Below are 27679 nucleotides of genomic sequence, written 5' to 3'. Positions count from 1 at the left end.
GCCAGGACACCCGTCTCCCTGACCACGGTTCAGAGCAGGTGACAGAATCTCAGCTACTGCCCCTGCCATCCAATTAGCACCCAACAGCAAAGCTCCCCCTGGGTGGGCCTGCACCCAGCAAGTATGAGTGACACACAAACTCAACAGACCCCACACTGAGACCCAAACTATAAGCAGGCTGGGTCCCTGCCAAGACTTGCAAATCAAATTTGATTTCATACAAGGCAATACTGGGATATGTGACCTAAAGGAGTTGCAGGTGGGGATACTGAAGTAGATTCATATGAGGCAGGCACAGTGGTGTAGCACACTAATCATCCATCTGCAGTGCTGGCATCCCATATGGACGCCTGTTTGTGTCCCAGCTGCTCCCTGCTCGTGGCCTGGAAAAGCAGTCGAGGATGGCCCAAAGCCTTGGGACCCTGCACCTGCATGGGAGACCCGGAAGGGGCTCCTGGCTCCTGATTTCAGATCAGCTCAGCTCCAGCCATTGCAGCCATTTGAGGAATGAACCAGTAGATGGAAGCTGTCTTTCTCTCTCTCTCTCCTTTCTCTGCAAAATCTGGCTTTACAATAAAAACATAAATCCTCTTTTAAAAGATTGACACCTTTCTCTTTCTCAAGAGCCTGGCTGAGCTTCTGTGGGAACAGGTGCTAGTGAGAACTGTGGGCATGGATCCGGCCTGGCATCCCCCCCACTCTGTCTTGGCACACGCACCCCCTCCTGCTTCCCACCATGTTGTGACACAGCAGCCAGCTCTCTAGGGAAGCCGTGCAGGTGCTGTTCCCATGCCCTTGAACTTTCAGAACCACGAGCCAGATTAAGCCCCATTTTCTTTCTTTCTTTCTTTCTTTCTTTCTTTCTTTCTTTCTTTCTTTCTTTCTTTCTTTCTTTCTTTCTTTCTTTCTTTCTCTCTCTCTCTTTCTCTTCCTTCCTTTAAAAAAAAAAGACCAAAATAACCATATTGGTCAGCCAGGGCTCATTTGAAGCCAGGAGCTTCTTCTAGACCTCCCACGTGGGTGCAGGAGCCCAAGGACTTGGCCCATCCTCTCATGCTTTCCCAGGTACATTAACAGGGCGCCAGATTGGAAGGGAAGCAGCTGGGACTTGAACTCCCATCCTCATATGAGATACCAGCATTGTAGATGGTTTAATCCACCGTGCCACAATGCTGGGCCTCCTCACTGCTTTATTAAAATGATCCAGTTACAGATATTCTGTTATGGAGACAAAATGGACAAAGACATATGGCTTGGGTGGTTTATTGCAGAAGAAGCAGAGAGCCAGACACAACACCAACCGGAGGCCATCAGGGACATGCTGCCCTTGGCAGTGAAGACCTCAGAAGGTGGACCTGCTGCTGGGAGCCCCCTGGGGCTCTGCATGTGCGCTATGACCACCAACAGTGTCCGAGCAGGAGGTCACAACCATGGGGTGGGGGGCAGGCCTGGACTTCCTGTGAACACAGCAGAGAGGTGACGGCATGGGGGTAGGTGACTGACAGAACACTTTCTGAGTTAGAAAAGGGCTAAGGAGACACAGAGAAGAGGCGGGGAGTGAAGGGGCTGCACCCTCCACCCCTGGAGCCGAGGGTCTGGGCCTCATCGGGGACCCTTCTTGGCTGCACTGCCGCTGCCGGAGGTCCTGCCCAGGGAGTCTTTGAGCTCACTGCTGCCACCGCTACCCTTGGTCTTGATGTCCGCTGCCACAGGCTTGTAGCTGTATGTGCCGGGGCCGCCAAAGCCCATGCTGAAACCAGCCCCTGCGGCCACACTGCTGCTGCTGACGACAGCTGGAACGGACAAGAGTAGACCCCAGCCCCTGGTCAGGGTCCCTACCTTGGCCCTTACTACGTCTCCACCCCACCCCCACCCCACCGTGATAGGTGGAATCCTTCCTGTGGGATGTTTTTGGTCCAACCAGAAATTTCATCTGCATTGATCGTGCATGTCTTCACCTTGCACATACTTAGCCTCACATATCCCCCAAACCCTTTGCCTCACTGACATGGACAGAACCTGTTTTCTACCCAGGGTCTTCTGTATGTACAGCATCATTTGCAAGCTATACAGAATTACCAAGTTAAACAGGAGCCCACTGAAGGTTGACAGAACTTCAAGTCGCACCTGCGGTTACCTCAGCCAGACTTGATTTACAACCCACGGGCCAGGTGTCCCTCAGCCCTGCCAACCCACCAGCTCCAAGAATTTACCCCTATGGGGGACTAAACAAAGAAGGGCATTTCACAGAGGCCTGCTCATACCGCTGCCAGAAATGGGGGTGCTGGAATATCCCTTTCACTCGGCAACACTGCAGCTCCCCCAAACCCTGTGCAGAGCTTGAACCTCAAAGAGGCTGTTTCACCTGTCCATTGCCATCATCCAGCCTCACAGTCCCCGGGCTCTCTCTTACTCTACTCCTCAGCTGTTATTTGGGTCCTGGGCTCAACAGAGAAAGGACACAGCCATAGCATGACCCTGGCACATTTCATGGATGCTGTGTGCTTTCTCTTAGGCTGTGTTGCTCTTGCATCCTCGACTTCCCTGTAGTTCCTGAAGCTTCTCCTGTCCGTCCTGGAGTCTCCTCTGGAACTCTCTTGGGGATTTTGTTTTCTTTTTGTGTTATAGAACAAGAGGGACTCGAACCTGGTGAGGTAAGCCAGGGCACAGCAAAGAGCAGTGGGTACTTACAGATGCTCACAGCGTTCGAATATTCACCCGACATTCTGCAGAAGGAGAAGAAGAAAGATAAGTCAGTTCCACCTGAGAGGCCGCCCCCTTCTCTCCAGGGACAGCCCTCTGGCAAGGAACTGCTCCTCTCTGAACTGTGCCCTGCCACAGCCTCCTTCTTCCACACACTTCCTGACACCTGCAGGTCAGTGATTTCCATCTAAGGCACTCAGATCACTGACAATACCGGAGAACTGGGCCCCTAAACAGAACCACATTGCTTGCAGGTCGGCCCCCACACCTGCACTCCTCGCCCTCCAGCAGCTTGCGGTAGGTGGCAATCTCCATGTCCAGAGCCAACTTCACATTCATGAGCTCCTGATGCTCGCGCATCATCCGGGCCAGTTCCTCCTTGGCTTGCTGCAGGGCAGCCTCCAGCTCGTCCAGCTTGGCCCGGGCATCCTTGAGGGCACAGTCACCCCGCTGCTCGGCGTCAGCCATGGCTGTCTCCAGGTTGCCACACTAAGATAGAGGAGTTGGACATCGTACAGCCAAGCTCTGTGTCTGCCGTGGCTCACTCACAAGCTCTCTTACTTGCTAACAGCAAATGCTTTGAGATGCTGATCCAACTCCAGACCCATCCTGCCCCCAACACCAGACACAGTTCACCAACTCATGGGGGAGAGATGAGGACAGGCACTGCAAAAGTGGGTTCCCTGGGCATACGGCCCCTTCCCTCTCCCTGCTGGTCTGGAGTATCAGCTGGGAGATTCTAATATTGACCTGTCAAGCTAGACTTGGCTCTTAGGTGTACAGGCTGTCTAAGGAGAGGTGGTGGGAGTGTCTGTCCATGTTCGTCCAAGAAACCCACTGTACTTAGTGTCTGCCCCTAATCCTTTATCCTGCAACCATGAACTTCAGACTTCAGAACTGCTGACGGTTCTACTAGCTTGCAGCTAGCTGCAGTCACGTGACATGCTGGGGCCCATGGGTCCTGCTATGCATTCCAATCACAGCACTACATACGGAACACTCCACCTGCTGCGGGTGCACCTGTCCTGCTCTCCTGAGAGTAGCAGACATCTAAGGAGGGGTCGCCCTTGCCCCTGCCCCTGCCCCATAGTCTCTTTGTCCTGACTGGCTCTTCAGCAGCCCTGCCAGCTGATGTGTCGCCTAGAACTCGCCTGCTTCTTCACGTTCCCTATCTCGGAGCGGATCCTCTGAATCAGCCGGCCCAGCTCCGAGATCTCGGCCTTGGTGAGCTTGAGGTCATCCCCATGCTGGCCTGCCGTGGCCTGCAGCTCCTGGATCTGACGAGAGAGGAGAAGCACAGGTCGGTGGAGAAGTCACCTGTTCAGGAGTATCCAGCGGGGGGCGCCACCACCAACTGCCCCACTCATCAATCAGTGTAGGCACCAGTGGAGGAGTGGAGGATGGGGAGAAAAAGAAGCAAGTGACAGCAAAAGGACTGGCTGCAGGTCCTTGACTCCTCAAACCTTCACTTCGTGTTCATGAGCCTCTGGTGCTCCTGGTAGCCCTTCATCGTTCTGTTCTCATTTGGCCACAACTGGAAACATGATGAGACCCTGGGACACAGCCTGCTGTGCTCTTAGCTGTTAGCAGAAGCACCGAACCTACACACACCCAGGCTGTAGCTGGACTTTGCAGCCACGGACAAGCACCCCTGTAAGGCCCAACTCCAGGACAAGGGGTTCCCCCACCTCGAGACCACATACACCTGCAGCACACACACATACACTGCTGGAAGAGGGGATGCCAGGTGTGGCCATGGGGCCGCGGCACACCTGCACTCAGTGCCCACCTTGGTCTGGTACAGCGCCTCAGCCTCGGCCTTGCTCCTTTGGGCGATGTCCTCATACTGCACACGAATGTCATCGATGATGCTGTCCAGGTCCAGGTCCCGGTTGTTGTCCATGGACAGGATGACAGACGTGTCGCTGATATGAGACTGCATCTGAGCAATCTCCTGGGGACAGTGGGGAGAGGGCAGCCAGTTAGGGGGTCCCCCAGGGGACCACGTCTCCTGGTCGTCCTGGGTCAGATGCCTCATTGACCTTCTCTGCTCTTTGTCAGCACCAGGGGTTGCCAGACATGAGAATGGATGCTGTGGGCTTGCAGCCCAAATGGTAGACCCTTTCCCCACTGCGCACACAGGACTGCTCCACCCCCTTCCACATTCCACTCACTAGAAAACCAGCAATGTCACCTGCTCCCCAAAGAATCAAGCCTGAGCTCCTCCCCAGAGTCCTCGGGGGAGGTCCTCAGGGTCTCTGGGACCTCGCCCTGCTCCCCACCCATCCTGTTCCTGCTCCCACACATCTCAGGCCTCTGGGTCTCCACTCACCATGCCCCTCTTAACATACACCCACACACCCAGAGCTTCCTCCTTTTTCTTTCTCTAGGGACCTTCCCTGATAGCCCTGGGCAGAATTCCCTACCCCACCAAGTCCTCACCCCTTCATAGAGACGCTTCAAGTACTTGAGCTCGTCGGTCATAGCATCCACCTTGGCCTGCAGCTCCACCTTGTTCATGTAGGCAGCATCCACGTCCTGGGAAGCACATAGAATGGCCAGAATGCTTAGCCAAGGGTCCAGCTGCCTGCCTTCCCCCACCTTCCACCCATAGGGATCCCCTGCATCCCCAGCCAGGCACCCTCATGCTATGATCCAGTTCCTGAGAGCAGACCAAGTCATCAGCAGGGGGACTGGACTGGCCCGGCCACAGGTGCAGCAAGAGGTTCTGAGAGCTGTGTGGCATCCCAGGCAAGGGACATGGCCAAGGAAGCTAGGCAAGCAGCATCACAGGGCCCCTCTCCTCCCCCCACAGCCATTACCAGTGCCCCTCCTCTGTACGCCCCCGTACCTTCTTAAGTACCACGAACTCGTTCTCTGCCGCCGTGCGCTTGTTGATCTCCACCTCGTACCTGTGTGGGCCGGGAGTGGGGAGGCAGCACGGCTGTGAGCATCACTCAGTGAGTGTTAAGCAACCACCTCTGTGCACCCCTGGGGCACACACACACTCAGCCCTAAAATCATCTTCCTGAGAAAGCAGCTGTGCTTGAAGATGGGGCTCAGGGTGCACCTCCTACCTCCAGGTCACAAGAATCTTCGCCTGCCCTGTGCTGTGTGCACTTTGACATGCGTCTAGGCTACAAACAAAGCCCTCCCAGACACCACTCTAAAGCACTATTAAATGTATTTATTTATTTATCTACTGCTTCATTCCATAAATTCTTTCAACAGTCACGGTATGGCTGGACCACAGCCAGCAGCTGGGGACCCACTCCAGATCTCCCACATGGGTATCAAGAATTCAATGACTTGAGCCAGTGCTGTGGGCCCTTGGGAGTTTGCATTAGCAGGAAGCTGCACACAGGATTTAACCCCAGACAACAAGCAATGGCTGAAGTAGTTGGGTCCCTGTCATCCTTGGAGGAGAGCTGAACTGAGTTCCTGGTTCCTGGCTTTCAGCCTAGCTCTAAATGCTGCACGTGTTTGTGAAGTGAATCAATGCATAGCAAATCAATCCCTCTCTCTCTCTCTAATAAATATATATAAATGCACAACATGCTTAAAAAATTATAAAAAATAAATTCTTCCACATGCTGCAATTTGTTGTACATGCCCAGTCATTTGAGACACTTGAAAATAGCCCAAGCCACAAAAACAAAACATAGAAGGAAGCGGACAGGGCTGAGGGTGGGTAGGGCAGAACAGACAATTGTTGCGGCTGAAAGGATAGTTTTAGCTTCCCAAGACAGAGGAACTGTGAGGTGGATGGTGGTGATGGTTTCCCACCAGGGTGAAGTCACACAAAGCTACAGTGCTATTTCTTACAATGTTACAATAGGGCATTTTATACTATGTGTATTTTACAACCCCCCCCCCCAAAATAACAGCTAGAAGGAATAACACTAGAAAATGGCTTTCTCTTGGTACACTTGGACACAAACAGTTCTTCCCAACTCTCCATGCCGCAGTCCCCCTCCCTGTGAGCTGGGCAGGTGCATGGCTGAGTAGAGAGGCAGAGTGATGCTAACGAGCAGGTTTATTTAACACAGGAGTGGACCCATACCTGAGACTGGTGGATTTCTCCGCTGACACTGAATAAACACGTGGAAAACCATTTCCATGACTCTCTGTGTATTCAGATGGAACTGAAACCTTACTGTCAAAGTCTATCATGCAAGTTGCTTGCATGACAGTTGATCTCTATCCCTTTTATAAAATAGGCATTCCCACCTCCTCTTCATAAAGGACATGCCAGTTTCCAAGAAAATTAGAAGGGTTTTTTTTTTACAGGTTTATACTGTTTCATAAAATGCTTGCAGTTGTCATGTACCCATATTCATGTCCAGAGACCAGAGGTCAGCACACACACATATGTGCAAAGAAAGCCATACTACAGACTTCATTAATCATTTAGAGTCTCTAAAAATGCATTATAATACACAACTGAAAGTTAAACCATGAGAAAGTGAATGTTGATTTAACTTGTTTTAGTACAGAATTGATGCATTAATTTATATTAGAACTACAGCATTTTAATCCTCAGTGCTTTCAATAATCTACTCCTTCCATTAAAACCTATTTCTGCAAGTCCCAAAGAAGGGAAAATGAACTAGAATCTTATCTCCTTCTAATCATTACTGAACCAGTTGAGGGAAAATGGCTTCATTCAACTCACCTCAAAATATGTATTTCTGGGCCCAGTGCAGCAGCCTAGTGGCTAAAGTCCTTGCCTTGCAAGTGCCAGTATCTGATATGGATGCCAATTCATGTCCCAGCTGCCCCACTTCCCACCCAGCTCCCTGCTCGTAGCCTAGGAAAGCAGTAGAGTACGGCACAAAGCCTTGGAACCTTGCACCCACATGGGAAACCCAGAGGAAGCTCTTGGTTTCAGATCAGCTCAGCTCCAGCCATGGCCACCAGTTGGGAAGTGAACCAATGGACAGAAGATCCTTTTTCTCAGTCTCTCTTTCTCTCTGTAAATCTGACTTTCCAATCAAAATAAATAAATCATATAATGCTTGCTACTTAGTAACCAAGATCACTACCACTTTTTCTAGCTTGGCTAACTCAACCCAGAGTCTTTGAACAGATCACCTCAGCGCATTACTCGTTGACACGCACTAGGTTGCAGCCACTTGGATTTTCCACCATCCGTCTTTAACCCACGGGGAGAACTCTATTCCAAAACTCAAAAACTGTACCTTGCACCCATGGACCTATTCTCTCAGGGGCCCAGCCATGGATGCCTCTGCCCTGGGCCTCTGGGCTATGCTAGGAGCCCTTCCCTGCCCCTTCTGGGAACCTCCATGTGCCTTCATCTTCACTCCACCCCACCTCCATTAACACTCCTCTTCATCTGCACGTTCTGCAAATGCTGGCTCAGCCTAGTCCCACCACGTGTGTGTCCCATGCCTCCTCCCTTGGGGTCTGCATGCAGGCTCAAGCCAGCAGGGCACAGGGGAGAGGGCACCCCAGAGCAGGCATAGACAGGTTGAATGTGGAACACAAGAAAAAGCTCAGCTCTGGCGACCTCCAGTCCTGGAAGTCACCTGTCCCCAGACATCCACAGGGCCCACAGAGTTGGAAGCCTTTCCTGTCCTCATGATTGGCTCCCCTCAAGGGGAAGACTCTGCCTCCAGTTCCAAACAAGCTTCTCAAGTCAAAGATGGGATCCAGCCCCTCATGGAACAAGCTTTTAAAGCTCCAAAATGCATCCTGGGATTGGTGTGGCATGGCTCCTGCCTGGGAGCCACCATAGGAACCCTCCCCTGCACTTCTGAACCCATTCTCCTTCCCTCATTCCTCCTTCCAAAGACAGGACCCACTTGCCAGTCATCGAGAGCATCATTCAGGGTCTGTTCTCATGGTCAGTCCCAGGGGCACCTCTGCAGCTATCCCCACCTAGAAGCTTCTGGAATGAGACCTTGGAGCACCAGGGTCCACTCTGCTCACCTCTTCTTGTAGTCCTCCACCACTTCCCGCATGTTGCGCAGCTCCGAGTCCAGCCTCACGCGGTCTCCCGACAGCGTCTCCAGCTGCTTCTGCATGTGGCTGATGCGGTTCTCGTAAATGGGCTCCAGGTTCCTCCTGGAGAGGTTCAGGTCCAGCTGCTGCAGCAAGTTCCACTTGGTCTCTAGCACCTGGTTCTGCTGCTCCAGGAAACGTACCTGCAACCCCAAAGCCATCATGGCCCCAGAAGCCCCATGCCGTTCTGCCTCTCAAGCATGGGGTGGGGGGCTCACGTATTGGGACGGGAGGTGATAGCAGGAAGGAGTGAGACTCATTAAAGGTAGTGGCTTTGGCCAGAGAGCCATGCTCATCTGGGTATCCCAGACAAGAACTCAAAGCCCTTCTGAAACAAATAAGGAGGTGGGCTCGGCAGGGCAGCCATCCCATGTGTCCTCAGGTGGCTTCTCTTTCTGTGAGATGCGAGGGCTTTTTGAATGAACGGAATGGGAAGTAGGCAGAACAGCGACTACAGAATGCCACGGATGGCACCTCGCAGCTGGGTACTCCCTCAAGGACCCCCGACTGCATTGGCTGGCAGGGTATCCAGGCTCTGTCACACCGGATCCCGGTTTCCACCACATGTGGAATACATCACTTCAAGCCCTCTGCTCCTCCCCTGCACCCCCTCTCACCTCCCTTCCCTTTTCTAGCAGGGTCCCCCTACTCCAGCCCTCCCCCCCACCAGCGCTCCAGCCTCCTGGGCTCCTTTCTGAGACTCTCAATATCTTGGTTTCCTCTTCTGTCTGGCAGAGCAGTGGTAGAAACTCAAGTTGGACACTGATGCAATAGAGCAATAATACCAGCTGCTGAATGAGAGCTTGGTCAATATCGTGGCCCCTTCATTCATGGTCAAGCCCTTACAAACCCTTACCCTGTCATTTTCACACTGCTTGAGGTCGCCACCTTGGAATCTCCAGCCCTCTCACGGGCTGTGCCCCAATGTTGGGGCACATTTCTGTGAGTACGCATGTGATGTTACACAGCCTGTCTGTCCCACCCTGACTGACACACCGCCTTGCATCCTTCCTGCTAGATCCCTCAAGACTCACCTGGCACCAAGCTCAGTGGTCATGCTGATCCCATTGCATGCATGAGAAGATGCTTACGGGAGCTATGATTCTCCCAGAGTCAGAACATGGCCCACAATGCTCCCGGGACCCACCTTGTCGATGAAGGAGGCGAACTTGTTGTTGAGGGCCTTGATCTGCTCCCGCTCCTGGGCACGCACCCTCTGGATCTCTGGGTCCAGCTCCAGGTTTAGGGGAGCCAGGAGACTCTTGTTGACAATGACCTGAGGGATGCCTCCGGGAGGACACACGCTGGGGCACGAAGGTCCCAGCCCTGCGCTCCCGAAAACAGTGCCCACGAAGCCGCCCAGGCGGCCACCGCTCCGCCCGGCCCCGGCTGCAGCACTCAGCGCGAGGCGTCGGCCGCCTCCCAGGCAGAACAGGCTCCTGCTGCCGAAGGCCGCTGAGGTGCCCTTGACCCCGGGCCGGAACGAGGCAGAGCTGCTGCTGAGCCGACCTGAGACCACGGCTGAGCAGCCGCTGAAGCCCGGGCGCTCCCCACCGGAATACAGAGACAGCTGGCGACTCATGGCTGGCAAGGATGGCGTGGGATTGTGTGGGGTGATGCGGGTGGTTCAAGCAGTGCAGGCCAAGCGGGAGGTGGAGGTGCGCGCAGTGCGAGGCAGAGCGAGTGTGCAGGAAGGGGACACCTGAGCCACTCCGCTCCAGAACTGGTCAGCTCCTTAAATATCTGCACATCAGGGGGTTGGAATCAGCCTAATTTGTACGTAGGGCACCCTTTCAGATCAGTATAAGCCTCTTGGGTTCTTCATTTGGAAAATTACCATATACTCTTAGATTTTTGTCACCCGCCTGAGTCCCCGTATAAAATGACCCAGAACCCTGCATTTGCCTGGCTCACCTCCCGCATTATAATAATTTGCCGTCTACCTCCGCGTGCTGCCTTCCAATTACCAAGGTTATCCCAGCCAACATCTCAGAGGAGAACCTCCAGGGGGTCTGGCCAGAGGAGGTGTGGTAGGTGAATGAAGAGTCAGTGTGCAGACTGGTTCCACGGCAGACAGAACATGCACAGGATCAAGAACATTCTAGAGAATAGCCCCCTCTGCCCCAAGGAAGGGCTTCTGGAGTAAAGGGTGGGGAGGAAGCCTGCCCACTGCCAAGGGCTCTGGTCACAAAGGTCAAGGTTGATGTGGAGCCAGAGGTAAAAGCATTTCTGGAGGAAGGGTAGGGGAGACAGCAGCTGGGAGGGAGATCTGGAGGCAAGGAAGACGGGGGCAAGAAAGCTGAGCAGGCTGCAGGTGTGGCTTGGAAGGCAGCCTTTTTAATACATTACTTTCCTTAATGTTGCTGTTTCTAGCTATCCTTATTTTTTTAAAAAAAAAAAGAAAATAATTTATTGAATTTATTGTTTCTGGCTTGATGGTTCAACTAGCTAACCCTCCACTTTCAAGCACTGGCAACCCACAAGGGTGCTGATTTGTGTCCCAGCTGCTCCACTTCCCATCCAGCTCCCTGCTTATGATCTGTGAAAGCAGTGGAGAATGGCCCAAATCCTTGGGTCCTTGCACCCATGTGGGAGACACAAAGGAGATCTGGCTTCAGATTGGCTCAGTTCCTGCCACTGCAGCCATTCGGGATGTGAACCAGATGTGTTCATTTCTTTGTTTATATGTTTATTTAATTTGAAAAGCAGATTTACAGAAAGAAGAAGAGATAGAGATCTTCCATCTGCTGGCTCACCCTTTACCCCAACTCTCCAACTAGCCACAACAGCTGGAGCTGAGCTGGTCTGAATCCAAGAGCCTGGAGCTTTCTCCAAATCTCCCACCTGGATGCAGAGGCCTAAAGACTTGGCGCCATCCTCTGTTTCTCTCCCAGGCCACAAGCGGACAGCTGGATGGGAAGTGGAGCAGTCGGGACACAATCCATATGGGATGCTAGTGCTAGCAGCTGGAGACTTAGCTTAATACACAGTGTCAGCCCTAAATTCACTTAATTTTGAGAGAAGATACTCACTTGTCCAATCCTAGAATCCTCTGCCAGACCCCTGCTACTCTGGAATTTCTGATTGCTCTTCAGATGTGGCTGGATACTGGAAGCTCCAAGATCAAGAGTCAGCGTTGGGCACTTGACACCATAGAAGCTTCCAGAGACACTATCTGTGGCTGAACAGGATTGCTCCCCTCCTGCAACAGTTGCCTCCCAGGTATCCTTTCTCTGCGTGGTGGTCCCCGCAGCTCCTCCAGCACCAAGCAGAATTATCACATCCCTGTCTGTCCTGTGTGTAAGGGACACCTCCTGCAGTAGGTTGGCATGGTCGTGTGCTAACCCTTCCCTCTCCCCAGGCCCTTGCACCAGGGACAGTAGCATGACTGTGAAACCGAGCAGCCCTCATGCTCTGCCTCTTCAAGGGGGTACTGGTCTGGTAGCCGGGGTGGGGGATTATGAGTGTACAACCAAGAAACATCTATTGTGTGTGAGATGGCAGAGAAGCCTTTTAGAATCTTGCAGGAGAGTGTTTCTAACCCTTCCAGAATCACGACTCCTCTGTAACGTAGAACAGCAAGGGTTGGAAGTGGCTGAATGTGAGCACAGAGCATATTGGAGACAAGAAAATGTTCAAACGACACTGAGCTAATGTGTGCTGGCTGTGGAATGATGCCTACACACCAGGGTGAAGCTGGTTGTTGGGGGCTCTGAGTCAGAAGCCTGAGCCTGCCTTAGGGCCCCTGTGGGGCGACCAGGTGGCACCTTGAGGGTACCTGGCTGACCTAGACTCCACTGGGCCAACCACAGGGCATAATAACAGCCAAGGAGTTTGCCCCACGGGGAACACAGTGGTGGGGGGAGGGGTACATCAGTGAGTAGTGGTGGAGATGGCGCCGGGCACAGATGGACAGATAGGGCAGTCTGGGGTGTCCCCGATCGGAAGCAGGGTGGGCTCCCTGGGCTGCCCCAGGGGAGGGGCCATAGGCCAGTGTCTGTCTACAAGGGGAGTCCATTGCAGGGCTGGGATCCAGCTGCCATTTCTGGGTAGTCCAAGATGACACTTCTAAGTATTTTATGAGATTTTTTTTCTCCTCCATCCCCAATCGTGGCCAATGTGTTTTTCCACACCCACAAGGAAGAGCTTCCTAATTCTGGCCCTTGTGAATAAAAAAGCAAGAAAGGGGTCTAAGCTAGGAGAGGAGACGCCTACCCTTGCACAAAGCTGACTTATAGAGGAAGTCTTTGAACGCATCTCTCCTGGGTGGCTTTCCCGGGACCAGGGCTCTTCCACCCAGGAAACAGGGAAGAGAACAATTTCTTATCCTCCGAGGGCTTCCTGGTGGGGCAGATCAGGATTACTCAGGCACAAGTTCTCCTTTGTTACAGATGGCACAGGGGTGGAGTGACACACGCAGGTGGCAGGTGCACCAGACGTGTGGGATGTGGGCAGAGGATCAAAGGCAGCTCAGGTCTGGGAGAAGGACTTCTCACTGCATCTGCTCCTGATGGAGGCTTTCAGGGGTACCACCACACTGGGCTGGGCAGGCTCGGCCAGCAGCATCGCTCCCTGGAAACCAGAGGCACACAGCAAAAGACAGGTGAGAGCCACACTAAGCTGGGGCTCACAGATGGATCTCTTAATCCATGGATTATGGGGAATGGGGGGAAGTGTGAGGATGGCTTCTGTGTTGGGTACAACCTACCATTCAGCATGTGTCTTCTTGCCAGAGCTTCTAGCTCCATCTTCATGCTGGATGTGAAAGTGTCCAAAATCCATAAAGTGGGGACCACTAGGAATGAACTGGGTGGTAACGACCTGCCAACCCGGGCTTATCCATTGTGAGCGAGGCTGCACAGGCAAGGGGATTGATGGGTGGTCTCCACACTTGTCGCCATTCACAGTTTGGCTGTGAATCTACAGCTACTCTGAACAAATTAAGATTTAACAAATACATAGATGGATGGGCAGTCTTAAACTGTCAAGCAAGGCTTGTGTTTTCCAGAGCAGGACTGAGTATGAATGGAGCTTTCCGCTACTTTTAGCTATTCCTAAGTGTTCTAGCATGAACACACATTGTTGTACTATAACTTTAAACAGATGAATGAGAAGAGAAGGCAGATAGTACAATCAGAACAAGACACTCTTCTTAATTGAAAAGGTTTTTTAAAAGATTTATTTATTTTTATTGGAAAGTCAGAATTACAGAGAGTCAGAAAGATCTTTCATCTACTAGTTCACTTCCCAAGTGGCTGCAATAGCCAGAGCTGAGCTGATCTGAAGCCAGAAGCCAGGAGCTTCTTCTGGGTCTCCCGTGAGGGTGCAGAATCCCAAGACTTTGGACTGTCCTCGACTGCTTTCACAGACCGTAAGCAGGAAGAAGGAAAGACAGAGAGAAAGATCTTCCATCCACTGGTTAACTTCCCAAGTGGCCATGACAGCTGGAGCTGAACTGATCCAAAGTCAGGAGCCCAGAATGAGGAAACTGGGGAGAATCAAGATGGTGGAATAGGGTAAGGACACATTTACGCAGATGGAAAAACATTTAATCAGGATGAAGCAGAGAGGACATATTTCAGGAAATAGGAAGGGACAGAACAACAGCAGAGGGGTACCTGGAGACTGACCGACACAGGAAAGCAGCGGACACAACGGTGTGGTGTTGCAGAGACTGATACTCCAGCACGGCGATCTGAACTCCACCAACAGCCGGAACTCCACCAGCAACCAGGTGGGAAGGGGCTTTACTGCGAGCTTGGGAGGTGAACCCAGACAAAGAACTGCCTGTCCTGCTGGTCCTTTTGATTTGACCAGGAGCAGAGACAGAGCAGCAGATCTCAGACGGGCAGTGCGAGAACAGGGTGGATTTCATAGCCTAGTCAGCCCCTTAGAGCTGAATTGGGCGCCATTTTGCGTAAGGGGGAAAGGGCAAGGAAAAGGACGGAGCATGCCCTGAGCTGGGAGTGAGCTTATTTCTGTCTCAGTGAACTGCAACAATGTGGCATTCTACGGGTTCCACCCAGGGCAGGTCTGGATAGCCCTCGGATCTGACGGCCAGCAGATCAAGAACTGTAGTGGTTGTATATCATGCGCCATTTTGGGCACTGTGGCAATAGCTTTGGGGACAATAGTGAACTGCGCATATGCTGATCTCGCAAGAACTTGCTGAGGTCCGTGATTGCACTGGTCCCGCAGGAAAATAATACTGACTGTGGCAGCCTACCAGCCAAAATAGGTCCGTGTGGCACCCAGACCTAATGTCCAACAGGTTCCAGCAAGATCGGTGCCACCAACAACCTAATTATATAGGACACCTGGTGTCTCTCTAATCCTGAGACCTGCTCCAACCGGAAGTGGGAGAAAGGTTGCAGAGACAACAGTGCGGCCTCAGCACGGTATCACAGGAGGTGGAGAGTGGTGAGCCAAGAGCTGGGGCTGTGGAGACCATGGTGGAAATCTGATATAAGAACCCAGACTTGGAACTCGCTGGAGGTTGTGGCACAAGTGGCTGCAAAGAAAAAGTTGTGTACCAACCGCAATAAGTAAAATCACATTGTAGCCCTGTGGGTGACACAACTTAGAAACCTGCCCAAAGGAGAAGACTCTGCTAACCAGAAGTGCAATGACCAAGAGCAAAAGAAGAGACAAAAGCACAATGAATATTACTGAAGACTCCTCTGCAAAGGAGCAAAACCCATTGCCAACCTCAGAGTTAACTGAGGAAGATATTGAGAAAATGGGGCACACAGAATCCATAAGACTCATTTTAAAGATTCTGATCAACAATGAGAAGCTCATGCAAGAGTTCAAAGAATTTAAGGAAGCAATAAAGCGAATCAAGGCTGGTATATCAGAAATTAAGAACACAGTAGAGCAAATTAAGAGTACAGTGGAGAGTCTCCAAAATAGAATGAAGCAAGCAGAAAAAAGAATCTCAGAATTGGAAGATATTTCCTGTCATCAGGGGGAAGCAAACAAAAAGCTGGAAGCAGAGCTGGATCAGGCCAAAAAAAAAGTATTCAAGAATTGAAAGGCACTATTGAGAGGCCAAATATAAGAGTTATGGGAGTCCCAGAAGGTGCAGAAAGAGAAGCTGAGTTTGCAAATGTATTCAATGAAATAATAAAGGAAAATTTCCCTAATCTCGAGAAAGAATTGGGAAACAAGTTCCAGGAGGGGCACAGAACTCCCAACAGGCTTGATCAAAAGCGATCTTCACCACGACATATGATCTTCAAGCTCTCTTCAATTGAACATAAGGAAAAAATCCTTAAATGTGCACGTGAAAAAAATCAATTGACATATAAAGGAATGCCAACTAAGCTCACAGGAGAGCTCTCACAGGAAACTCTACAGGCAAGAAGAGAATGGAGTGACATATTCCAGATTCTGAAAGAAAAAAATTGTTGGCCCAGGATAACATACCCAGCAAAACTTTCTTTTGTCTTTGAAAATGAAATAAAATTCTTCCACAGTAAAGAAAAGCTAAAAGAATTTGCCTCTTCCAAACCTGCCCTACAAATGATACTTCAAGAAGTTCTCTTGACAGAAGCTAAAAGGCTCTTCTGGTGAGAAACTGAACCAGATACATAGAAGACCAGTGTCTGTTTCCACTCCCAGTTATTAATGCTGGGCCATTCTGTGCCAGGAGCTCCTAGGACGTCATCTGGCTGTCTCATTTAGCCTACCAGCCACCTTGGGGTTATTATCCTTCCTGGTTTATGGTGCAAGAGAAGAGGTTAAAATGGGTTGGAACTTGTGGAGTCTAAGCTTGGACTTAACCTATTGGCCCCACTCAGATGTAGCATGGGAGCTGTACCCTGAAGCTGGGGGACCTGAAGAGATATCTGAGCATTGAGTGTCTTAACAACAAAGCCATGTATGTGACAGAGATGACCCAGCACTTAACAGAGAGAGAGAGAGAGCATATTCATACCCATCCACACTCAATTCAGTGGGGTCCTTGCAAAAACAAAGAGAACAGGAAACTAACCCCAGGGCCCTTTCTAGGGGGAACAGGAAGTAACCCCAACACCCCCAGCCCTAGAATTTTTAGAACTGGCTCCTGATCCATTTTAGATCATGCTGCCAGACAAGGGTTGGCTTCTCCTCCCTACTGATAACCACTGAGTCCTTGAAGATGGTGTATCATGCCCAGTAGGATGGCTCAGTGGCTAAATACTTGTAAGTGCCGGATTCCATTTGGGCACCAGTTCATGTCCTGGTTGCTCCACTCCCATCCAACTCCCTGCTTATGGCCTGGGAAAGCAGTAGAGGATGGCCCAAAACCTTGGGACCCTGCACCCACTTGGGAGATCTGGAAGAAGCTCCCTGGGTTTGAATTTGCTCAACTCTGACCATTGCAGCCATTTGGGGGAGATGGAGGATGTTTCTCTCTGTCTCTCCCTCAATCTGATTTACCTTTCCAATAAAAATAAATAAATCTTTAAAAAAAATAAGATTGTGCATCTACTGGAACACTGGCCTGGGGAAGGCACCTCTGCTGGGAGTGGAGAGAGCAGTCCTGGGCATCAGTGATCCAGTGCAGGTGGCGGTCGGCACCATCTGGAGAAGGTTTCTTGCTCAGATTCCAAGACGTGAATACTCCCAGGCTCCTCCCATCCATTAGCCACTCCATAATTGGTCCCAGACACAAGAGAGAAGCAGCAGCCTGGCTCCGTGTTGATTTCACGTGTTTATTGGTAAGACATGGGAAATAGGGCAGGAACCAGAGCAGGGACGCCCCCTCCCACCCTGGATAGACAGGCCCAGCAGCAGGAGTGAGCAGCGGCCAGACAAGGAGCAACCTACAAACAGGTGTTTGACCTAAGCTAGCATTTCTCTCCCAGGAGGGCAATAACTTATGGCCAAGGGCACACATGACCAAGTAACTCCCTAAGCCAGGGTGTGGAGGGAGCTGCCCTAGGGAGAGAACTTGTCTCTTTGTGAGGGTCTGCATTAGGAGAGGGCAGAGCCAAGAGTTCCCTTTGCATGGAGAATGAGGAGGTGAGGTCAGGACCCATTGGGGTTCAGGGGCACACAGGATTCCAGAGCTAGCCAGGGCAAGGCAGCCTACTGGAGAAGGAAGAGCTTGTCCCTCTATCTTGTGGTTTTCTTGGTGGCTGGATTCAAAGCTGAGGTCTTGGCTGGGGTGTCCTTGAACTCACTTGCACTGCCCAACCTGGACCTGGCCTCCCCACTGGGGCTGCAGTTCCCACTGCCGGTGACACAGCCGCCAGACAGCATGTTGTAGCTTCCAAGGGCGCCCTGCCGGAAACTGTAGGTGCCAGCCCCGCTGAACCCATAGCCAGACCCGGTGCCTGAAGTCCCGGCTGTGGAGCTGCTGACCACGGCTGTGGAGGATAGAGTAACAGGTGATCAGCTTCCCAGCCCAAGCTGACACAAATGTTACACTCTTAAGAAAATACACCAACCATGAACTCAACTGGGTGTCATCTTGTTCATTTCCTGAGCCTCTATCCTGCTGTACCTCAAAGCAGCCATAGAGTCAACAAAAACAGCAAGCCCCCCCCCCCCCCGCCAACTTTTTTTTCTTTATTCCCCCTGTCTCAAACAATTTCCCAATTGCTTGGGTTAGGGGAAGGGGGTTTCCATGCCTGAATTTTAGGAGGGACCAGGTTGACACTTTAAAACCGTCGTGCTTAGCCTGTGTGTGCACAGGTACCTGGTTTCAAGGCCCAGTGTCCCCCCCTGCAGGGAAGCAGGGGTGTTACTGGGGCTGGGAGCCTCCACTTTGTGCAGTTGGGATCTCTGGGAAGTAGCCCATGTAGCAGGGATGAGGAGACCTTCAGAAAGCTTGTAGAAAACGCTAAGTAGCAACACACTCAGCCAGGGTTTCAATTTATGGGACTTTTCGGGGGGGGGCATCAAAATGAGCATATCTTGTTATTCTGTTTTTCCACACACTTTCTAAAGTTCCTGGTATATGACAATAAAGGTGAACCAAGCAGAGCCCCCAGACTGTGGCACCAGGGCTCAAGGGGTCCCGTCCTCTACACCCACTCATTCCCTGTTGTGTCAATTGGTTGCCTACAGGAAATCTTCCCCCTCTACCCTGGCCAACGCACGAAATACTCACAGATGCTCACGGAGTTGGTATATTCTCCAGACATTCTGCATGGAGAGAAAAGCACAGGTGATTTCCTCTCCTGCCGAATCGCAGCCTCGCCCTCAAATAGCCTGATCGCTGTCCCAGAGAGCACCCACCAGGCCACCTGGGTCTCCATGAGCTCAGCTACTGGCCACACCTCATTAACTCCACCTGCTGAGCCTCGGCCCTACCCTCCTTCCCTCCCTCTCTCTCTCCTTCCTTCCACTTCCGCTATGGGCCCAAGAGCACCCACACTCACACCGCTGTCCAGGGTCCCCTCCTACCAATCCCCCTCCCTTGAACTCACTGGCTCAATCTGTGAAGGTACTGCCAGAGCAAACACATGAGTGGGGCCACCAGCAGCGGGTGTGGGCGGTACGTCTAAGGAGCTAACAGACCTGTGACATTTTCTCTCTAGATCTCGGCTACAGCATGGTGCTCAGCTAGGCCAGGGCCACCTGTAGCACTGTCTAGTGTCACAGTGGCCACATGCAGTGTCCACGTGACAGAGCTCACGTGTTAAATGAGATGTGCCTTACACCACCAAAGTGCACATCTCTTAAAGTTTGGCATCACCAGGGCAAACAAAAAACTTTTCCAAATAAGAAAACAGGAAGCTGCAGTAAAAGCGAATATAATAAATAATAAAATGACTTAATTAGTCTTTGGCCAGATACTTCCCACCAGGACACTCCCACAATCCTCTCCCAGCTTGGGATTTATAAAGATGCTTCCAAGGCCTCATTCTACCCCGCACCTGCACTCCTCGCCCTCCAGCAGCTTGCGGTAGGTGGCAATCTCAATGTCCAGGGCCAGCTTCACACTCATGAGTTCCTGGTGCTCACGCATCATCCGTGCCAGCTCCTCCTTGGCCTGGTGCAGGGCGGCCTCCAGCTCATCCAGCTTGGCCCGGGCATCCTTGAGGGCACAGTCGCCTCGCTGCTCAGCATCGGCCACGGCCGTCTCCAGGTTGCTGCACTGAGGAGCAGAAGGCACCATTCCTTCTGAGTCCTAAAGACACCCTGGGCTCACCCTAACCTCAGCACACTCACAGGGCCTGGGACCTGCCTGTGCTGCCCCAGTCCCTAGAGCAGGGACCCAACTATGAGCACGGCCATAACCACGGCAGTAATGCAGTCCTAGAGGATCTTCAGCACCCCACGGCTTAGTGCAAAGGCCTTCTGGTTGCTTCCAACTTCAGATGGGAGCCAAGGGAGGGTGGGGTGAGGCAAGGGAGGGTTGGAGGCTGGGCGATCCGGAGAGGCAGGAGGGCCAGGGGCTGTGCTGAATGATTCTCCCCACCCCTCGGGAGTTGAGTTAGGAGCCCCAGCATCTCACCTGCTTCTTCACATTCTCAATCTCCGAACGTAGCCTCTGGGTGAGCCGGGTCAGCTCCGAGATCTCGTTCTTGGTGTGTTTAAGGTCATCCCCGTGCCGGCCCGCTGCCAGCTGCAGCTCCTGGAACTGGGCAGGGAGAGTTCCAAGCAGCGGCATCAGTTCAGGGCTAGGCTGAGCCACCACTGGCACAGAGGCTGTGCTGTGGCGTGGGGAGTCAGGCAGAGATGGGCAGGGGTTCTCTGCTCTACCAAGCCCTTTGACACCCTGCTGGTCAACCATCTGTCTGCTGGGTTTGTTTGCCTCCAGTGCAGCTGAAGATAGTGGTTTCCCCTGGCCTTGAGACTGCTGAAAGTCTGTCTCTACATTCCTCAACATTGTAACACACAACTCCAAGAATGATACTCCTGTACCCACAGCCCTTCAATGTCAAGGTCAGGTCCAAACTCATCACCAGGGAACAAGATGCTCACTTCTCACTCTCCCTGCCCAACCCCTGTCTTTGTCTTCCCAGTTGTGTCAATCAGTCCCATGGCTCCCCCAGCTATTTCATGTGCCTTGTGTCCCTACGGCTTTGCATGAGCGTCCCACTTAGAAACTTCCCCCCAACCTGCCTGCCCTTCCCCCAGCCAGCTGCAACTCAGCTTCAAGTCGCTTCTTCCAGGAAGCCTGCCTTGATCCTATGCAAGTTTGTGTCCATCGCCTGTGGCCCTCCAGTGCATAGGTCTGATCACACTGTTTTGTGAATGGGTGCTTCTGTCTCCCCTCAGACTCAGAATACATGGATGGCAGTGGTTTTTATTTCTGAATCAGCAGAGCCTAACACGGTGCCTGGTTGGGGCCAAAAAAAAAAATGTCATGGAGACAACAGACATTTCACCCACAGATGAAGTTGCTGCTTTGGAATGCCTACCTCTGATCTAGCTTCCTGCTAGCCCAAACGCTAAGAGGTTGTAGATCTTGGCTCCCTGCCGCCAACAAGGGAGACCTGGAGGGAGTTCTAGGTCCCCGGCTTCAGCCTGGCTCAGCCCCCAGCCATGGTAGGCATGTGAGCCAACAGACCAAAGATCTAGCTCTTTGTTTTTTTTGGTCACTCTGCCTTTCAAATAAATCAAACACTTTAAAAAAAAAAAATAGAAGCAAATGCTTCATCCTGCTTTCTTTCTTTAAAAAAAATTACTTCATTTATTTAAAAGGTAGAGCTATATAGAGAGAAGGAGAGAATCATCTATCCACTTGTTCACCCCCAAGCAGCCACAACAGCTATGGATTGGGCCACACCGAATCTAGGAACCAGGAGTTTCTTCTGGGTCTCCCACATGGGTGTAATAGTTAAGCACTTGGGCCATCATCCACTTCTTTCCCAGGTGCATTAGCAGGGAGCTAGACTGGAAGTGGAGCAGCTGGGATTCAAACTGGTAACCATATGGGATGTTGGCACTATAGGAGGCAACTTAACTCACCATGCCACAATGCTGGCCCCTTAAAATATTTTTTTGAAAAGTTTCTCATGAGTGAATGAATGGAAGAGGGAACTGACTAGGCATCCATCCATGTTTCCTGGCTCCTATGCCTTGATAGCATGATGGGCTATAGGAATCTTGCTGGGCTAAGAAGGATGTGGCTGGCAAGAATGTTTTGTGTGTAGTGGTGGTGTAAACTCAGGTACATACCAACACCACTGGCCCTGGACTGTGGGTCATTCGCTTGCTTTCGGCTACTCCTGCTGTTTCTGTTACCCACAGATAGTTCTACTCCAGCATTCCAGAGGCACACAGAGCAGGTGCACCCCCAGCACAGGTCCCCAAGGGCTGGGCCACACAGGTGGAGGTGTTCCATGAAAGATGCTGAGTCTTCTGGAAGGTTGGGGGGCAGGTGGGACTGTTCTCCGTGTTCCAGATCCCTGCCCCCCACCGTGTGACCTCAAGGGCTAGCTAACCCTGGAACAAGCCACCTTCCCTCACCTCTCACCAGGTGGCAGTCAGCCCCTCAGGTTCACATTCAATTCTGTCACCTACCAACTAGACACCCTGGGCCAGCAAATCGCTCTCTGTAAGACTGCTTCTTCATTGTTAAAGATAGTGAGGTGGAGGAGGGAAGCGGCGTTAAAGCCAGCTTTCCCAATACAGTTGCCAGGGTACCAGGAAGTCAATCCTGCTTGACCAACTTTGCCCCCCTAGGGGAGAAGTGGATGAACAGATGACCCCAAACATCCCTCCCCTCACCTCCACTACTCCCCTACTATCTGAGCAGAAGGCCACAGATGCATGGCACTCTCAGCCCTAGCTGGCAGCATCGGCCTGGGAGGCTCTGGGGACCAGGGCCTGGAGTCAGAGCCTTTCTCTAGAAGCCCTGGCTGGCCTTGTCTACTTGAAGGTCTCCCTCCTCCCCTGCTGCAGGCCAAATCTCTCATTGCCTGAGCCACCCAGTGGGAGACTGGGCGAGGGAGAGATAAGGTCTCCCAAGAGTGTTGGTTTCTCCTGAGAAAGAGCCAGATAAGCAGCAAAGAGGAGCAATTAGGGGGTTGCCATCTTGATGTGAAAAGCCAGAGAAGCCCTCCCCACCCACTGGACTTCTTGTCGCTTTGTCGACAATTAGATTTCAAAGAGAAGGTGGAAGCTACTTGTAGACACCCCTCATGTGGTCCAGTAAGTGGAGGAATTGAGATGTCAGCTGCTTCTGCTTCTCCTCTGCCTGGCCCCGTCCGAGACTTAGTCCAGAACTCTCAGCTTCCGGAGCCTCCGCCCTCAGCTCATCCAGACCCTGCCCCACATTCAAGTCCTTTTCTAGGATGGAGCTGCCCTTCCTCCTCCCTTCAACTGTGGTGGATGGGCATGGGGTAGGCTGAACAGATGACGGACCCAGAGGGCCCTGTGTCCCTGACCCCAGGGAGGTAGCACGCAGCCCCACCTTGGTCTGGTACAGTGTTTCAGCCTCGGTCTTGCTCCTTTGGGCAATCTCCTCGTACTGGGCGCGGACCTCGGCAATGATGCTGTCCAGGTCCAGTGAGCGGTTGTTGTCCATGGACAGGATGACAGATGTGTCGCTGATGTGGGATTGCATTTGGGCGATCTCCTGCAGACAGGGGAAGCTAGGAACTGTGATACCCCACCATGGCTGAACAACCTCCCCCCAAAACACAGATCCAAACAATGTTTCCACAAGCTGATGAGACAAAAGCTCACTTGCCTGCATCTTGACACTGCCTCGGGGCATCAGCAGCAGCCCAAGGAAGAAAACACCCCTGTGATGGGGCAGGAGGACACTGGAACCCACAGGTGCCTGGCAGGAAGGTGTGAGGATCGCCCCCCACATCCACATTCACCCCAGTAGATACCTGCTCGGCCTCTCAAGTGGTAGGAAGAAAGCCAACAGGACAAAGGAGAACTCGGGCTGAAGTTTAATGCCAACTGGCTTCCAGAGACAATTGGGACTTGAGGACAAGTGGTCACTCTCCCTTTGACCCACCAAACTCCCAACACTCGTGTGATGGCGGTCCCCTGGACTTCCAATGTGAATGACAAATAAGTCACTGCTCATCGCAAGTGTGGCTGTCTGGGTGCTGGACCGAAGGAGGGGGATGGGGAGCAGGAGAGCCTTACCCCCTCATACAAGCACTTGAAGAACTTGGTTTCCTTGTCCAGGGCTTCCACCTTGGCCTGCAGCTCCACCTTGCTCATGTATGCTGCATCCACATCCTAGGGAAAAATCAGAGTTCCCTCCCTAATGTCATCTGCCTTTGAGCCCGAACAAGCCCTACCCCCAGTGGCTAGATCAGTGCCTTCCCTGTGACTGCTGCCCCCAAGGGAGTGGGCTATAGGCCCAGGACTCATGGCAGAGCCGTTCTTGGCTAAGTCCCTGCCATGTCTGGGACTCGTTTTGCCTCCATTCTCTCAGAGAGCGAGCTGTGGGAGCCTCTCCTCTGTCCAGCGGAATGCACATGGCTGATCCATCTGCAGCCACAAATGTTTGCCAGAGAGACAAACAGAGCCGGGAGGCCAACCTCCGCCCAAGGTACATCTGTGCCCTTGGGGAAGTGACCATGAGCTGGGAGCTAATTCCACACAAAGGGCACTGACAAGCTGATGTGTGCCAGATGGGCATCCACGTGTCCCAAGATGTCCCCAACCCTCCAAGCTGCAGGCTTGTCTGCTCTTACTGCTATGTTACCCCACCCCCGCCACGACCCTTGGGGAACAGAGTCATAAACCCCGCCCACCTTCTTGAGCACCACAAATTCATTCTCAGCAGTTGTGCGTTTGTTGATCTCCTCTTCATACCTGCAGGAAAAGCATCAGAGTCTAGTCATGTGTGTGCGTGTGTTCTCACGGTGAGACCCCAAGAGAGAGGCCCATCTGAAAGATGTGCTTAGGTGTGTGTCTGGGTCTTTGCAAGTCTGTGCCAGCTGCCCAGGACTGGGTGGACTGAGTGGGAAATAGGCTGCTCCCAGACCCCACTGCCTGGCGGGGAGTAGAGAGACTGCGTTGTCTGGCTGTGGATATCCTGGAAGGCCTGCCAAGCAGAGGGTGCATCTGGCCCCCTGCAGCCAGGCATCCCCACCAGCATCTCCACCCACACCATGGCCAAGGCAGGGGCTCCAGAGAAGCCAGAGTTGTCCCCAATGACAAGAAGAAGGAACATGGCCCAAGTGACTAAGGGAAACTAGATTGGGGGACCCTAGAGCAACCCCAGATCCTACCCAGCCAGCAATCCTCTTGGCTTGCCCATACTAGGCACCCATCTGGCTCGACTATGCTCAGAGACGTCTCTCCAGCAAGTTCAGCCCTCCAAGGCAGAGGTTAAGGTCCTGGCACCCATTGGAGAAAGTCCAGCCCCAGGAGGCAGCCAGCTTGGGCACAGTGTTTCCCCACAGCCTCCCCACTCACCTCTTCTTGTAGTCCTCCACCACATCACGCATGCTCCGCAGCTCCGAGTCCAGCCTCACACGGTCCCCAGACAGTGTCTCCAGTTGCCTCCGCAGGCTGCTGATGTAGCCCTCGAAGATGGGCTCCAGGTTGTTCCTGCAGTTGTTGAGGTCCAGCTGCTGCAGCAGCTCCCACTTGGTCTCCAGCACCTGGTTCTGCTGCTCCAGGAAGCGTACCTGCAACCCCGAGTCCCGCCACCATCAATCAATGGAAATAGGAGAGGGCTGGGAATCCCCATCCCAGGACACGAACAGTTCTCTTGGGCTATGCTAGCTCCAACCGGTTACCACAGTTCTACACCAAGGCCACCCAGGCCCTCCCCAGTCTGTCTTTTGTGTGATCCGCTCATTCCACAAGCAACCCTGAAGGTCACTTCCCTCTCCATCTGTCAGCTCAAGACCTCTTGCCTGGCCCCACCTGCCAGGGCGTGTGTCTATGGTTAGCATAGCCTGGGCTGCCTCATTCAACAAAATCCTTAGATGCACAATGGTGTGTGCTGCCTGGTGCTCCTGGGCTCCTCTGCTTGGGACTGGCACCCTGGCTTGTGCTGTACCTGCTGCCTATCTCCTTGTTCATGGCTTCTCCCATCCGGTCCAGAGGGCAGGGGCTCAGCTAACCCAGGGGCCTGAGCTAACCCATCTGCTGATAGTACATCCAAGTCAGAATCTCCATTATCTCACAGCATCACCCCAGGGGGAGACCAGATCTTGTTGAACTGTGACCTAAAGCAAGCCTGTCTCCCTGACTGCAGACCCTTGGGTGGCTCCCCCTCCAAACTGCCTCAGCAGCGTCCAGTCCAGATTCTTCACTGGACTCTTCACATTGTGTCCAACCCTCAGCATCCATCCAACCAAAGCCCCCTTCCCCAGACACGTCCTATCTCTCCCTGGATTGCCTCTCTCCCATCTGCATCTGGAAAACTCCTACTCATGCTCCAATGCCCTAGCTCAGTGTCCCTCCTGGGGAGCTTCCCCTAGTTCCACTGAGCTCAGGAAATCTCTCCTTTCCAAGACTTTCTGCCACTGTGTCCCTCCATGGTTCCCAAATCTAGCAGTGGAGGGTTCCCCTCCAGAGTCTTCAATTCAGACTGCCAAGAGCATGCACTGCCACTGGGGGTGCAGGTAAGGCTGAATCCACTGGATTGAACCCACATTTGAGAACCATTGCTCTGTCACACCGTCTTCCCACCCGCCACCTGCCTGGCCTGGGATGTTGAGAGTGGCAGACAGAGGCTCGAGTTGGACCAGAGGCTGAGCTGATGGAGGCACCATGAGGGAAGGAGGAAGTGTCTCCACTTTCAACATAACCCAGGCTCTCATGGGCCAGGCCTCTCTTCTGCCTGGCTTGGAAGCCTGCAGGCCACTTTCTCTGTCTCCTATGCCACTTTCTGGACTGAACTTTCCTACTCCTCTCACTCCCTTGACCCTCAGTAACTATTTTCTGACAACCAGGGCTTGATCCAATAGTCACCTGCCATGCCCAGGCTGTCTGCCTCCTGGACAGGTGTCTGTCTTCTTATGCTTCCTATGGGAGTGGGAGGGGGAGACAGGACTGCATGCCCAGTTCTCTCTATAGCTCCCACCTTGTCGATGAAGGAGGCGAACTTGTTGTTCAGAGCCTTGATCTGCTCCCGTTCCTGGCTGCGCACTTTCTGGATCTCAGGGTCCAGCTCCACATGCAGAGGGGCCAGGAGGCTCTTGTTGACAGTGACCTGGTGGATGCCCCCCGGCAGGAAGACAGACGGACCCGCAGACCCCAGGGCCACACTGCCAAACATGCTGCCCGCAAAGCCAGTGGGCCGGCTCCGGCCAAACCCATAGCCTCCAGCCCGGCCACTGCCACTGGCCACATTGAAGGAGAGGCTCCGGGTACCTCTCACATTGTAAAGGCTCCGGCTGCTGAAGCCCCCACTGAGCCCTTTGCTCCCTGCCCGGTAGGAGGATGAGCTGCCCCCAGAGAGCACGGCTGAGCAGCCGCTGAAGCCCCCCTTGGCAGCAGCTCCAGGCTTGCAGGTGAACTGGCGGCTCATGCTGGGAAAGTGGAGAGCTGAGATAAGTGTTCACTCTTGGCGGTGTGCAGTGCCGTCCACCTGCCACAGACCTCAGGCTCCCATTTTATATGGCTCAAGAGGGAGCCACCACTCTTAATTGATGGGTTTAGTTTGCCTGGGAGCAAGAAATCACTTTTTCCCCCTAACAAAATCAGAGACACTTGGGAAAATAACTTGCAAATCCCCAAAGTGCTGGGCTTGCAAGCCTTACTCTTGTAATTGAGTCTTATCTCTGGAACATGAGATAATTAGCCTAGTCAAATTATCCCTAGGAGGATCTTGGTTGGGAGATGTGTCCCAGGCTCAACGGCCATTCCCCATGGAGAAGAATAGAAGACCTCTAATTGGCAGCACCATCAGTGGGAAATCTTACGCATCAGATGGGCTGCTCTGGGACCCTGCTGAACAGCTTTTATGTGGTTAGGAAGAGATGGGCCTGGCCTGACTTCCCAGGCCTCCTAGAGGGAGTTCTCACGGCTGGCCAGGATCTTATAGGAGGAGCTCAGAAGGCATCTGGGTCCCCATGCT

General features: G+C 52.7%; 2 protein-coding genes across 4 annotated transcripts; both read right to left on the bottom strand.

The window, feature by feature from the left end:
* Positions 1–1327: 1327 nt before the first annotated feature.
* Positions 1328–10309, bottom strand: LOC101524626 (keratin, type II cytoskeletal 72). Its single transcript, XM_004583296.2, has 9 exons — positions 9875–10309; positions 8656–8870; positions 5555–5615; positions 5146–5241; positions 4493–4657; positions 3855–3980; positions 2972–3192; positions 2692–2726; positions 1328–1793 (listed from the first exon to the last, which is right to left on the bottom strand). The coding sequence occupies exons 1-9, from the start codon at positions 10307–10309 to the stop codon at positions 1603–1605; spliced, it is 1545 nt and encodes a 514-aa protein (XP_004583353.2). The 3' UTR covers positions 1328–1602.
* Positions 10310–17421: 7112 nt separating this feature from the next.
* Positions 17422–27146, bottom strand: LOC101516825 (keratin, type II cytoskeletal 73). Of its 3 annotated transcripts, none has more exons than XM_058673800.1 (10): positions 26684–27146; positions 25063–25277; positions 24396–24456; positions 23779–23874; positions 23087–23251; positions 20180–20305; positions 19599–19819; positions 18830–18864; positions 18002–18083; positions 17422–17935 (listed from the first exon to the last, which is right to left on the bottom strand). In XM_058673800.1, the coding sequence occupies exons 1-10, from the start codon at positions 27128–27130 to the stop codon at positions 17830–17832; spliced, it is 1554 nt and encodes a 517-aa protein (XP_058529783.1). In that variant the 5' UTR covers positions 27131–27146; the 3' UTR covers positions 17422–17829. The 3 variants fall into 3 exon arrangements, with proteins under 3 accessions (XP_058529783.1, XP_004583252.2, XP_004583251.2); XM_004583195.2 differs by having other exon boundaries at positions 17422–18007; positions 18044–18083; XM_004583194.2 differs by having other exon boundaries at positions 17422–18083.
* Between the last annotated feature and the right edge of the window lie 533 nt (positions 27147–27679).

This window comes from Ochotona princeps, chromosome 15 (assembly GCF_030435755.1).
Source record: "Ochotona princeps isolate mOchPri1 chromosome 15, mOchPri1.hap1, whole genome shotgun sequence".
Taxonomy (NCBI): Eukaryota; Metazoa; Chordata; class Mammalia; order Lagomorpha; family Ochotonidae; genus Ochotona; species Ochotona princeps.
The sequence above is the reverse complement of the archived record's forward strand: the minus strand, read 5'-3'. Positions and strand labels throughout refer to the sequence as shown.